A 14,766-nucleotide genomic window follows, 5' to 3' on the forward strand; every position below is an offset into this window, starting at 1 on the left:
AAAAAATGGTGGTTGTAAATAACAATACAGCATGATTTGGACTCAGAGGGTCACAACTCATTGAATATTGATGTGAATTTGATGTTGATGAGATTGCTCATGATTTGATTCAGTATTAATGTCTTACTTTGTTATACACTCAATAAGAATATTGCAACAAGGTTAAATGTGTATGCCATTCTCTATAAATAAAATATAGTGATGATTGTAAGTTTGTAAGTCAAATATTGTGGTTATGTTGTCCAGACCAAACACCGGGTGGATGTTCAAGGCAATAAATATAAAGCCTTTATCATCAAGCTGTCCTCAGCCTTAACCTACAACCTTTGTAAATGTCCTCTGTCACATATTTGCATGTTGGTGGCATCAGTGGATCATCTTCTGAAGGGTTGTACTTAGATTTTCTTGCAAATTATACATTATTTGTAGATCTTTTAAAAAAGAGCTAACCTGGATGTCAAGTTTAGTGATTTAAAGCAGCTTACTTTTTGTTAATTGTTTTGTCAGGCAACAGACTGATATCACCTTCCATCCTGTTGCATTGTGATACTTCCTGTATCCATGTCAGGATTTACTCAATGTATGCAGCAGTTACAAGCATTGACAATTGAGTTTTTGAAAATCCTCCTACTGACGAGAGTTTTTTTGTGACCTTAAACGTGTTTGGGTGCAGAAAAAACACGTAGAAAATGCTATTTTTTACAAAAAATACCCGGTTACGTGTAAACAAGTGATTTGCTAAATAACAAATTGGCTACTAAGTCACGGAGTTACCTAGTTTTTTTGTGTCGGATTATTGAAGAATGGGTCAGTATTTACGTAAAAAAATGTCTGATCTCTTTAAAATCAAATATGTCTTAAGGATGAATTATCAAAACAAAGATGCAACAATTTACAAAATAGTGCTCTATATCTGTCAAATATTGAATTAACTAATTAACCATTTAGTTTGTGAAATGACAAACGCCAGTAGCAAATCAGTAAAGTCCTTCATGCATTTAGATCAACACCTTAAATCACAACACAAAGGAGTTATTTAAACTAGAATCAGTTAGTTTTGTCTTTATTGATTAATATTCTATTCATTTTAGCATTTCTAAATATAAAATAAAGAATAAAGTTGTTGTCAATCAAATGTCCAAAGCTGTAACTATCAGATAATTATTTCATTTTACTCCATTTTGACTGACTATTGTTTTGCTCCAAGTCAGGGTTTTAGTTTTTTTTCTTCATGTTTTATGTTTGTACTGTGGTGTTGTTTAGGAAGTACAGAAACTGTAGTAACTGTTGTCACAGGAGGGTTTACACAGCGGATGATACACGTGAGGCCAAAACGCCTTTGTGTCATATTGTCTCTGCAGGTGTGAGCGCATGTAAAGAATGTAATTATTAAAAGGTAATTAGCATCGACAGGTTCATCAACTGTCAATTAGAAATCGTCCACACCAGCTCAGCTCAGATGAATACAAGCTTTGCTGTTGTTTCATTTCACCTCGAGGAGATGTTTGTGTTTCTCTCTGTTCACTTTGTCTTTGTACGTCAAAGTCACAGCCTTGAGGTGAATTACAAGCCTTCTATATCATAGTGGGTATCAAGAAAAGCACATCCACAGCGAGACTCTGGAGCTACATTTGCTCAAAGGCCAAGAAAAGCCAATGAAACACAAAATCGAGAGACTTTGGTTCTGTTTCAATCCTCTTTTTAGCCTTACAGTAATTGGGCATCCCTACATTGATCTATCTGGGACAGCCATTAGATAACTCTGTCTTTAACTGCTTAATAAATACAGTACTTAAGATGGATTGTCAAAGCAAGCTTTTATCTTGTTAATTTCTTAATTCTAATATGTTCAGTTTGTTCTTTTAACCTTTACTTTCTGTGCTGAAAAGTGATGTTTTATTTCATCCTCAGGATCAATTGATCCGTACTATAATCTTATTTAATCTCAGATAAAGGTGTAGCACTATGTCTGCTTTTATCCTGCACTGTATAATCCGCTTTGTCCTTTTTTTCTTCTTAAAAAGGACGCCAGCAAATTGATTGGCATTCTCAAGTGGACTGACTAAATGATGGCTGGAAATTAAATGCCTGATAGAGGTATGATGGCGGTTAGGACAAGTGGGTAGAGGAGAAAGAGAGAGAGAAGGCGGGAGAGGGAGGAATACACAAACAGGTTGCACTAGAGCCTGGGGAATAAAAGGGGGAGAGAGCACAGAGAGAAGAGTGAATAAAAAATAAGATGGAGGGCCACAGAAGACACAAAGCTTCACATGGAGATTTTAGCTTGTTGTCATCATCACCATCATAGCTATTGACTTGTAGTGTACACACACACACACACACACACACACACACACACACACACACACACACACACACAACCAACTTCTTCCTCTTCCGTATGGCCAGGTTATAAGCATTTAGCTCTCGTCCTATCACTGATGCATCAATCTATCCACCCCCCCCCCTATTCTCTCTCTCCATGCGTCTCTCTCCCCATTTCAACCCCTCAGTGTGATTACTTACCTCCCCAGAAAGACGAAGAAGAAGAAGTACACTCCATCTTGTTGTTTTATGTTCCCAGCAAATTTAGTCCTGCGTCTCCCTCCTCCACCCTCAACTCTCTTTGACTTTGTCTGTCTCTCTCACTCACTCTTTGTCACCCCTCCCCGAGCCCTCCCTCCCTCCGTCCCCTGACACCTTGCACTTTCCTCTTCCCCTACCTCCCTCCCCCTGCCAACCCTCTTTAACTCTGTATGTAGTTGTATAACTTATCACCCTGATCCCTTACCCGCTTCGATACTTGGTGTGTCTCGGCAGAAGATGCTACCGTGCTTTTTATAGCTGCTCAGTATTAACGGGTCCAATTAATCATCTAATACCAATAAGATAAAGAAACAGTTTGCCTTCATGTGGTCGGCACCGCGGGAGAAGTGAGTTTGTGTGCTCGTATGTTTGTTTTTTGCCCGTGCAACAACTGTGGTCAGTGTGCACACAGACACCTCACAATACTCTCATAAACACACACACACGCACACACACAGTTACACTTACACTTGGTCCACACGTGACATGAAGATACATGTTGGTTTTAACAGATGGTGAATCATTTTCCCTTGAGTACAGACATTTGTCTCTCTCTCTCGCTCTCTCTCTCTCTCTCTCTCGCTGTATATCTCTATAATTAACTAGGTTTCAGTATCCAACCTTTGGGCTTTGCCGTCGCCATGGTTACCCAAACTCTGAAACACTACTGCCTGTATTTGTGTGTGTGTGTGACTACTGGCAAGTATGATGTATGTAGTGTTCACACCCCTCTCTGTGTGTGCATGTGCATGCACGTGTGTGTGAGTGTGTGCATCTGCATGATTGTGCATACACAAGAGTATTTTGGTTGCTTTGATGCCTTGTTTCCCCACACGGCTCAGAGGCTGGTTCTGTCTCAAACGCCTATGTATCTACACAGAGAACAGCAGTATTACATGGGGTCATTGATAATTCAACACAGGTCTGTTGTGCTTTACATAATACAATCTTAATTATTATATAATCCCATAAATATAAATCACAAGCAAGAAGAATAAAAAAACGGGGAAAATAAAACCATAATTTATTCTGTACTTGTAACCTTCACGTCTGAAGGCAATAGCTCAGTTTCTTTTGTTGTCTTGATTCATTAAATTGTACACTTTCAGACAGTCTCTCCCCTCGAAGGCATCCATGGTGTTGCACTCGATAGTACACTAAAGGTGTCTGTGAGAAAAAGAAAAAATTGCCGGACGTAATCAATCAAATACATGTATGCCCACTTTCCTGATAGATTACCTTGTTAAGTGAGCTGTATTTTTTCTGTTTACCTTCCTTACTCTTATAAACTACTCAGTCTCCACGATGCTGTGTTCTGTCATCTGACAAACCTTCAAAGTCATCTATTACTCAAACTTGACTTCTTGGATTGTATTTCACTGTCTCAACTCTACCCGAAGCATCACAACACCACCAAGGCAATTTTATTTTCCCAGCTGGCAGTGTGCTTGAAAAATTTGTTTCTGAGGCTATTTTGTTAACATTTGGTGCTGTATTGTCCTTATTTCTGATGATGGCTGTCCAGACACAGACAGTGCCACCTCTCACATAGACATTTCCAGCAGCTACAATGGATCATGATTGTAGAAAAGAAGATTTCAGCAATCCAAAACATCAGTTTGCCAGGCTTTGTTGTCAGTCCCCGAAGCCTGGCATCCCGACTGATGGCCGCCTCAGTAATCCAGAAGGCAATTCAGCCATAAAACATGTTATATGTGAGTGGCGGAACTTCACTATCACTGTGTGAGTGTGTTCTCCGGACTTTATTGCGATGACATTATGGGAAATATTGGACATCAAGTGACATGTAGACAGGGCACGCAGCGGGAAAGTGGCTGAAAAAATGCATTTCCTCATGAGTCCTAAAATGCATTTAACATCATAAACAGGCATATAACAGTAAAAGCTTCCACCGATATTTTTTCCATTTAAAGTGGAGTGAAGGAACTATTGTGAGCTGTTTTCCTGGCCAGGTTTTATTCACCTGGTCCAACTGTGACAACCTTTTAGTCTGCTAGCTGAGTGTGAGGCCACTGCTGGTCCCAAATGACATCTGTCATCTGCTCATATTATTTTATGAGAAAGTTAAACTGTATGTTTAACAAAGTAGATGACAAAGTATGATGACTAGATACCATTGTTAGGTTAGCATGATCGGATATTCCACTCATTTAAAACTGCATGCATACTACTAACTCTAAAAAACTTAATATGCATATATAAATCAAGCTGTTATGTCTACATTTATATAGGTTTGACAGTTAAGTTTGATGTATTATTTGTGAAACTGTTATTTTTGGCCGTGATATCACAGCTTTCTAACACTGCTGGGACTTACTGTTTACACATTTTATGACTTTAGATTGGACTGATTTGGACAGACTTGGACAGACTTCAGATGAACTGATTTCCACATTACTAATCTCTCATGCTGTGTTCACACCAAACGTGTCGCGAATTTGACGTGCGAGTAGATTACATGTAAAGTCGCAATAGGTAATTAGCAAATTTTCAAATGACGTGGTTGACGCATCGCGAGTTTGATATGTGGCGAAATTGTGCGAGTTGAAATTTCCCGACTCGCTGACTACGAATAATATTATGATACCAGACACGATGGAGTTTGATGTTCCGACATATATGGAATTTACACAAGCATAAAGCAGAACTAGTGGTTATTTCCATGGCGAATGGCGGAAACGGTAACTGTTTTTACGGAGATAAGCCACAAGATAAGCCACGCCCCCTTTCAGGCGCGAGCATTGCTAACTAAACTTAAACATACATTAAGGTAATTAGTATGTATTACCAAAAGACTAATACATTTTCTAATTGGTGCTGCAATACCAGCAGTATAAAAGCAAAATCAGCAAACACTCCAAGAGCAAGTACAATCTTGTGAATAAAATAAAACAGTATTTTCTGCATCACAGACGACATGCATTTAACTTCTTGTTGGGATGTGATCAGTTTGCGCTTTTGTAAGTGCACTGCTTGGTTCTGTGGCATTTGTAACATACGGCTCAACACGTTTGCATTCATAACGTAATCTATTTAGTCTTTAAACACTCTCTCCCTCTGAGTAAAATCTCTCACAAACATGGCACCTACAGTAGGTCCAGGTACACTTTTTATAGTTGATTTCAATCCGAAACTCTGAACATAAACTGGTTGGTGCAGCATACGTTGCCATGGCGATGTAGCCAGCTTAAAAGAGAGCCATCTTCAAAACGCTGGCTTTCGGCTTAACACCGCTCTGCTGCCACCAGACTACTCCACCAACAACAACACTGTGTTGACTGTGGATTTGGTTCATTGCTGCACGTCGGCGCTGCATCCTGACTTTGATTTGTCTTTCTTTAAAAATGAAGCCTTTTACCACTCAGATGGCCTTGGGCGTGTTTCTCAACATGGACGCGTAATAACAAGACCCATTATGTGATATCACTCTTATGTACAGCCTGCAGCTAATCAGCAGAGGATGAATGGGAGACTTAATGGAGACATTTTATTTGTCTGGGCTTTTACATCCCAATGAGCTTTATTTCAGTTCACCATAATACCCATCAGCCCTTAAACAAGCTGTGCACCTCAAATCGTCTCACACTGTCACATAAAAATAACTTTTTCAGTTCATGCTGTAAGGGACCTGCCCATTTTCAAATTAGAGAGTGGAGAAATCCACTTTGGGAGATGTTAGTGAGACGTATACAGAGAAGTATAGTGTGTTGAAAGGCTGAAATTAAGTGGGATTTACCATTAATGAGGCATTGGGGGATGGTGAAAAAGTTGAAGAGTAGAGGATTCTTGAGAGGGAAAGACAGCTTTGGGATTTAGTCTCTATACTCCCCTCTTTAAACTTGCCTGATACACTATCTGAGTGCGTACCAATTGGCACAATGCCTCCTGGCAAAGAGTAACTAAAGCGAGAGATGTCTCCCATGTGTTCTGACGTAACTTTGTCACTGTCCCTTGCGCAGAGATTATGTGCTTATCAGATTTTCCTAACATGGTTGCAGCAACCAAAATTTGTTGCAGGATCAGGGAAAGAATTGGAAAACCTGATTTTGTATGAGCTTGTGGTCAGGTTCGTGCTGGAAGCGCTGTAGTCTGCAGATGTCCCCGGGTTGGCACTGCTGACTCCACACGTTCATGGATATGCGAGTGAGGAAAACACTTGGATATTGCATATGTCAGGAGGAGCAGCCGCCAGCCTCATTACCCTGCCAGCAATTTACACTCTTTAAACATGTGCAGTGTGTATATATATATATATATATATATATATATATATATATATATTCCCTGTGTTATCCCATTTTATTACACATAACTTAATATCTGAATTTATTTGTTTGGTTTTCTTTGTATGTCTGGACTACTTGGGTTGTTAACGACATCTGGTGAAAATGTCATGTCAATAGCACCTTTTAGAAATATTTTTACTGAGAAAAATGGTGATGTGTTCATATATATATATATATATATATATCTTATAGAGAGAGATGCACAGAGAGAGAGCTCATTATATTGTTATTGTATTTAAGCTACAATCACCTTGTTGTTATTCAGGCTTTTTTTTTTAACACAAATTAAACCATCTTGCCTGCCTGTTTCTCACAGAGTTGTTTATTTTTCTTTGGACTATAGCCTCAGCATGAGTTTACTCATTAGCTTTGCAGGCAGTGGAGCTCCTCGTTGTGATTGTGCAATGCTTCTCAGTCCTCATTGACGGGACTCAGAGCCTGCTGGTTCTCATTCTACCGATCTAATCAGGGACGGAGTCACACCTGCCTTGCCAGGTGAATGCAATTAATTGCTGGTTGGCAAACCCAGCAGCACCGAGGACTTGTTGAGAAATGCTGACAACAATAATACATTATGTAATGAAGGACAAATGTTTGTTTTTTTCCCCCTCCAGCACGGGAATACAAGCAACAGTTATTTTAGTACACAAAGTTGATCTTTGCAGATCAGAGTTTCTGGACATCACACAGTGGCAATGAAGAAATGTTCTGAACTCAGCACAGTAATGATCACAGGTGTTGTTTGATGATGTGTTCAACACTTTGGTGAAGGTTCAAGGAAGGGCAGAGCGCAGTTTCTTTTCCACTGATTGGAGGAGAGAAATAGTAATTTCTCTGTTACAAACAAGCGATCAACACTACCGATGCAACCTTGAATTCAGCAGTGGACAGTACTGCAATTGTTAGTTATTTGGGCTGCATTATTTTCATCAAGGATTAAACCATTGATTATTTATTCAATTGAAAAATGTCTTAAAGTGCTCATTACGAGTTCTGAGAGCCAAAGGTAATGTTTTTTTTGTGTGCCAGCTAACAGATAATTACATTTACAGTGATTCAAAACACAGAAAAACATTTGCCAATTAATTTTCTTTGAATTGATTGATAAATTAATTGACTTGAATAGTTTCAGCTTTACATTTATGGTTGTATGCAGATTGGATGTAATGAGAAAAGGACATCTCTGTTGCAAACAAGAAATCCAAACTACGAGTGTGACCTTGATTTCAGCCGTGGTCCATGTTCAGCTTCCACCAGTTGTTTTTTGGCATTGCTATTTCATGAATATTTCTTCCTTCTTGTCTGTCTTTCAGCCAACAAGACTCTGCTCGGCGGAGGTGGAGGTAAGTCACAACCTGTCTGATCCTTTGGTTGTGTGCATTTGTGTTTGCTTGCCAAGGCACCTGTAGGCCTCACTTGTTATTAATAATACAGCTTTGTGGTGCAAATAGTCCTCCCTGGACACCAAATCATTTAAAATATCCCTTTAATCAAATGATGCAGTGCCATGTACAAGCCAAAGAGAGTGTGTGGTCTGTCTGTATATTTCTTTGTTTGGCAGGTAGCTCTTTGTTGTGGCAGGTGTGCAAGGTGCATTTGCAGGCCGCTGTGTGTGTCTGCCTGCCCGTGTTTCTGTGTGTTTGTGAGTGAGCACAGGTGCAAAGTCGGTGGTTCATAATTTATGGGTGTGGAGTGCTATGGATATAAACAGTCATTTTTCAGTGTATTGTTGACTAAGTGCTTTGCTGCATGCGTGTGATGTCGGACGTCCAGGCTTAATCGATACTAATAAATCTGTACAGCTAATGCGGCAGCCGCGTTCACTAAAACTTGCGCACACACACACACGTTTTAATGCTTGCAAATTTGGGTGCTAGTGTGTTTGCCTGTGGTTGTTTTCATTTCCTTCATTTGGCCTAACAGCTTTAGCCGCTCAGACCAGCTCACTTAGACTGACATTTTTAACCTTCAATTTGTATGTAATGTGGGTACGTGTGTGCACGTGTTTTTGCTTTCCAGTCTCCATGGTGACATATCCCGTGGCACACCTGTATGTGTGCCTGTGCATTTGTATGCAAGTTCAGTGCATTTGCTTGCCTCCAAAACTGCATTTGCTTGTCTGAAATGTTGTGTTGAAGCAGTAAGTCCTCCGCCCTCACTGATACACTCCAGCTGAGCCTCAAGCCATACAAATGGACTGCACATATCGTCCAGTCAGTCGAGGGCCTCGAGATGTACAGCATCGTTTGATGTTGCTCTATAGAGACAGATGGTTTCTAAAGAGGCCGTGAATGTGTGTTTGTGTCAAACTGTTTACATTGGCTTAGTTATTTGAATGTTTTATTAAATGTATCCACAACATCTGTTTTAGTTCTAAAAATGTCCATCGAGGGCTGGAGAAAGCTACATATCCAACAACCACCATCTGCATCAATGTTTTTTTTTTATTTTAAGTTCTGTGTCTCTCACTCTTGAACACTCTTTTGCTCTTTTGATTTCTCTCATCTCTTTCTTATTGTATTTATTTCCCCCTCTCTGTCTCCCTTTCCAGCTCTGTCCTCAGGGGTTTGCTCCGACAGATAGAGGCTACAGTGGGTGTTAATTAGAGAGCGAGTTAAGCGTGGAGACAAGGGGAAGAATGGAACAAACAAGAGACACGGGAGGGAAATAATGGTTAGAGCGAGTAGAGACAAAAGCAATGGAGGTCCAATAGATAACATACAGATGCAGAAGCTGAGCACAATGAGAAAAAGCACACGCACACATTATTCGCTATACATCTCCATATGCCAAAATCACATCATTCAGTCATTCAGCTTATTTTTTCATCAGAGGTCAGGCAACAACAGGTCTTTACTACAGTGCATTGCTACTTGGTCTCAAGGGTACCTGGGTAAATGTCATTCAGTTAGATCAAACACACACCTGCCAACATTGCTTTCTTCAATCTGGAGGGGTGCTGAGCTCCGGCTGCGCATCAACAACAAACTCAAGGGCAGGAAATTAAAGTTGTTTTTTTTATGTCCACTGGCTGCAGTTGCTCATTTATTCCGGCGCTTATCTGCCATTTCAACGTTTCACTGCTTTGATTGATTTTTCAAATAGAAAACAAATCCCAGATGATGATTGGAGGTTCCGTGCGTGCGTGCGTGCGATCGTTCAAAAGTTTGGGGTCACTTAGAAATGTCCTTATTTTTCAAAGAAAAGCAATGTTTTTTTTTCAATGAAGATAACATTAAATTAATCAGAAATACACTATACATTGTTAATGTGGTAAATGACTATTCTAGGTGGAATCTGTTTTTTAATGAAATATCTACATAGGTGTATAGAGGCCCATTTCCAGCGACTACAGTGGCTTGCAAAAGTATTCATACCCCTTGAACGTTTCCACATTTTGTCACATTACATTACGTTATTAAATTTTTTTCACAAATAAAAAACTGAAAAGTGCAGTGTGCAAAATTGCATTTTTTTTATTGCAACATTCTTCGTATAGTGAGGTACCTTGTTTTCGTGCTTTTCTTTCTCTTGTGAAAAGGTCAGGGCCCCTATGAAAAGATATGTTCAGAATGTAACACTACCATTGGTACATTGAAAGAGTTGCTGGTCACTGTAATCATTTTTTCATACTAGCCATGAAGAGACCCCTCTCTAGAGAGAGTGCACTGTTCAGTTCAAATCAAGTGGGTGTGTTCGAAGAAGGAATGTAGCCATGTGAAGCCAAGAATTGCTGTGTTCCCAAAATCTGAAAGACTCTGAATTTTATAATGACATTGACAAAGAAATTGTATGTAATGTAGATTGTCACGTCTGGCTGATACCCAGTCTGCTTAATAAGGACAGTATCAGCATGATATGGTGCATGCATTATTAAAACATGTGCTCTTTGTGTCCCGATGACTGTTTGATTTGGCTAACTCAGACTAGTGACGCCTCATGTGAGCTCTACATTGGAAGGGTTGCCTAATGGCCAGGAACATGGCCCCTATGTTCTTTTCCTGCATTGTCTCTTCCGTCTATCCAGGTTTTGTACACATTGAACAGAGATTGGGGATCTCACTGCTGGAAATACCATTTGCAGTGTGGTAATTTGATTTCCTAGATTTTGACACAAGACGGAGCCTGAAAACCGGATGATAATCATCCTTTATAAAGGAGTTGTTGTGCATCTTCACATCTTCAACAAACCAGTTGACTCAGTCAAGCTGGATTTATACTTGATGCAAGGAGTTAACAAGAACCTTATCATAGATGCGTAAGGTCTAGGTTTTGAGTTATAATTGAATTATAACTGATTGGATTTTTTCAGCTGAAATCAACCATGCAATGTGCTGAACTTGTATAAAACGTATTGATCAAAAAGAGACACAAAGTTACAAACACAGGCGGCTAGTATCAGAGAGCCTGCTCTGGGTCTGTGGGGACTGAGTGCTCAGGATGTGAACCAGCCATGAAGACGGTGCCCGCATATGATTGGTTTGGTGTCTTAAATATCCGGACCCAGCTCACAATAAATGAGCATGATCCCAATTAAAATGTAATTTATTTGGTGGTGGTGGTGAAAGAACAAAATCCTCTTGCGCACTGGATTTTCTTGCTCAGCTTGTTTTGTGCGTGCTGACATCTATAATCAATCCTCCAGGACGGGGATGAGGTTTGATGCCCTGCTCTGGAAGTCTCTCGGCTGTTGTTCCTGTGTGTCTGCAGTGCAGCCCTCCTCTCTGCTTTCTCTCTGTCTGGATGAGGAGAATAAAAGCAGGCGGTGGACGGGTTTGTCTGCTTGACTTTCAGAACAAGGGAACAAGAGAGCATGCATTGTGAATAAAGGGAGAGAGCAGAAGATTGGTTTTGTGGCGCGGAGATGAGACGAGAGGCAAAGAGCACTTAGAGTACCTTCCACCAACAGGGCTGTCAGTGTCTCTGCAGCATACATAAAGTCCCCTGTTTCACCACAATAATCGTGTTATGTGGATAAATTCATAGTAGCAGAGTGCTGCATGTTAACTTTGTGAATACAAGTACATACATACTGTGCAAAGCAATGTGCATGTCTGTGTGTGCATCTACCACACCAGACCCATCCTAAATGTTGCCTTGGCAACAAGCTGACTGAAGTAAATGAGTGTCCTGGCTCTGCTGAGGGATTGTGGGAAAGCAATATGCCAGCGTTCCGCCCCATTAGTTTGACGGACAGCCTGTTTGGCCTATAAGAGGTCAGCTGGCAAGGGCAGCCAGATTAGTATTCCATAGGAGAGCCCTCAGGATTGGTTTTACTCTAATGTCAATCTACCTGTGTGTGTGGGTGGGGGGGTAAAGCTTGTCCTGGCTTATAGCATTGCAGGCATTGTGTATGTGTGGGTGTGTGCCTGTTTGTTTGTGTGCCCGGCTGGGGGTTGCAGGCTGCTCGCCAGGTAAGCATATCGCCAATTATCACTACAGTCCCCCTACTTCCCGGGCTCCCTCCCTCCCCGTCTCCCCCAGAGTCGGTCAATACTGAGCCCGTGAGGGAGGAATGATAACACCTAAACTGGTCAGCCGCCTGCTTAGCTGGCTGGTCACTGGTCTACAGAAGCCAAAACACTCATTTCTACCCCTCTCTGCATCCATCCATCTATTGCATCCTTTTTATTCTTTCTCCTCTCTGAACTCCCGCTTCCCATTCATCTCCTCCCCTTTTGTTTTTAGCCCTTTTATCCCTCCCTCTCTTCACCTACACAGCCTTTTTTTTCTTTTTACACTTGATCCCCTTCCAAACTCATTTCTCATTGTCCAACTATGCTCTTCAATCCCTCGTCTCATATTTCACTGTCTCTGTGTGAGTCTCTCCATTGTTTTATTTTTTCATATCTCTATCCCATCTCATATTTGCTTGTAGACCGGGCTTCAGTGCCAGAAAACGTTGATGTGATATTTTGTATGGTAATGAAGCCTAAATAATGAATGCTGTTTTTTTAATATGGAAATGAGTTTGACACTTCCTAAAAGATTTTTTTTTTGTGTGTCTATTAATCTAAATTAAATTCATGACTAACTCATGCTGATATCTGTTGGTGGCATTAGGTGTCACTAATTACAGCTGATTGTTGAGTTGTTCAGGTACGCCATTTGCATGTGACGGAGTCAGTGGAGTATGAACAAGCATCCGAGGCAGCAGTGATGCTAATTTAGTTCTGGCTTTCCTGTTCTCAATGAGGGATGCATCAATACTCCCACAATTTAATGAAACAGTAGTGTCAGCAACATGTACTCTGCTTACTACTACTTCTACTGCAGGCACAGGCGTACTTTGAGCTACATTCTAATGTCAACATGCTAACATGATCTAAGTAACCTTGATTATATGCTGATGTCTGGCAGGTATAATATTTACCATGTTCACCATCTTAGTTTAGCGTATTAGCATAATACATTTTTCTAATTTGCACTAAACACTTAGTACAGCTGATAATAATATCATTTGTTTTGCAGGTATTTAGTCATAAAAGAAAGTATTCATTGGCCCGATGATGGCACAAGATGAAACGTTTTAGATCACTAAAGTTATGACGATTGATCCCTGGTGACCATGAATGTGTACTAAATTCCATGGCAATCCAATGAGATGTTGTACACAGTCGGTGGTGGACTGACCTAGAGCCGTGCCACTAGTTTGACCAAAACCACAAGAGACACGGTCCACAAATGACAAACATGTGAAAATCAATGCGGGGTATCATTTAAAAAATATTGAGTGTTTCATGAAGAAAAATAAAAAATAAAAAATTTAATTCAGTTTTTTTGCCCTTTGCGCCGCAACCAGATGGACTTGGTTCATATTGTTCTCTAGAAGTAATAGATATTATTGCCATCCTTGAGCACAAATTCACCTGAATATGTTCCTGCGATGAAGAGGTTCTGCTGGTGAAGCTTTACTTCAAACAATCTTTCCTTTGCACCTCCCTCTGCTCATGAAGCCCCCCTTTATATTTCTCACCGCATTGAAGTGACAGAACAGTGTCTGAATCTACTCAGTAGCATGCGGTGCTCACGCTGGGCTATTACAACGGCTCCCACAGAGCCAGAAGTTACCACAGTCCGGAAGAAAGACAACATTGGCTGTCTTCAGTGAATGTAGTGGAAGGGTCGGCTCTTTATATTAGAGAGGTGGGAGTCACGGAGAGACTCGATAGGTGTATGGATATTTGTTAACCCTGCTCGCCGGGTTCCAGAGAGAGAGTGATTTATTCTGTCTCTGATGTGTTGAAGGTTGTGCGCCACCTGAAATGTGAAATGACATGAAGGGCACTGCAGTGATGTGTATGTGTATCCGAGACTGCCCTCCAAAGAAGAACATTAATTTCATCAAGTACCTCAAAATTACACGTTTACATTCAAGTGACAAAGTCCCCCAATGGGCGTAGCAATTACGATGGGAACAAAGTAGGAAGGGTACGTTATTACAGAGCAACAAAGTCAGCGTAGCATGAACAGTGCTGGACTGTGAAGCGCTTTTGGTTTCAGTGGCCGCATCGGGTGTTTCAACATGACGCACAACGTGATGAAGCCTGCAGAAGCTTTCCAGCGTATATGCCACCAGGCAACAACTTTTACAAGAATAAATGTGGCGCCATTGTTGATCACGGTATCCAGTTCTCTTATTTATATATATATAGATATATATATATAGATATAGATATATGTATATATAGATATATGTATATATAGATATATATATATAGATATATAGATATATATAGATATATATAGATATAGATAGATAGATATAGATATAGATATAGATATAGATAGATATAGATATAGATATAGATATATATATATAGATAGATATAGATATAGATATAGATATATATATATATATATATATATATAT

At 40.2% G+C, this 14,766-nt stretch overlaps 1 protein-coding gene across 1 annotated transcript in view; it reads left to right on the top strand.

Annotated features, from left to right (window-relative positions):
• Positions 1-14,766, top strand: part of macrod1 (mono-ADP ribosylhydrolase 1) — a gene marked incomplete at its 5' end in the record, with an annotated part of 94,480 nt that overhangs the window by 47,692 nt on the left and 32,022 nt on the right. The window contains one exon of the mRNA XM_079229000.1: positions 8,207-8,236. Coding sequence (XP_079085126.1) covers positions 8,207-8,236 — 30 coding nt within the window. The remainder of the gene's footprint in view (positions 1-8,206; positions 8,237-14,766) is intronic.

Source organism: Taurulus bubalis, assembly GCF_910589615.1.
Source record: "Taurulus bubalis genome assembly, chromosome: 13".
Taxonomy (NCBI): domain Eukaryota; kingdom Metazoa; phylum Chordata; class Actinopteri; order Perciformes; family Cottidae; genus Taurulus; species Taurulus bubalis.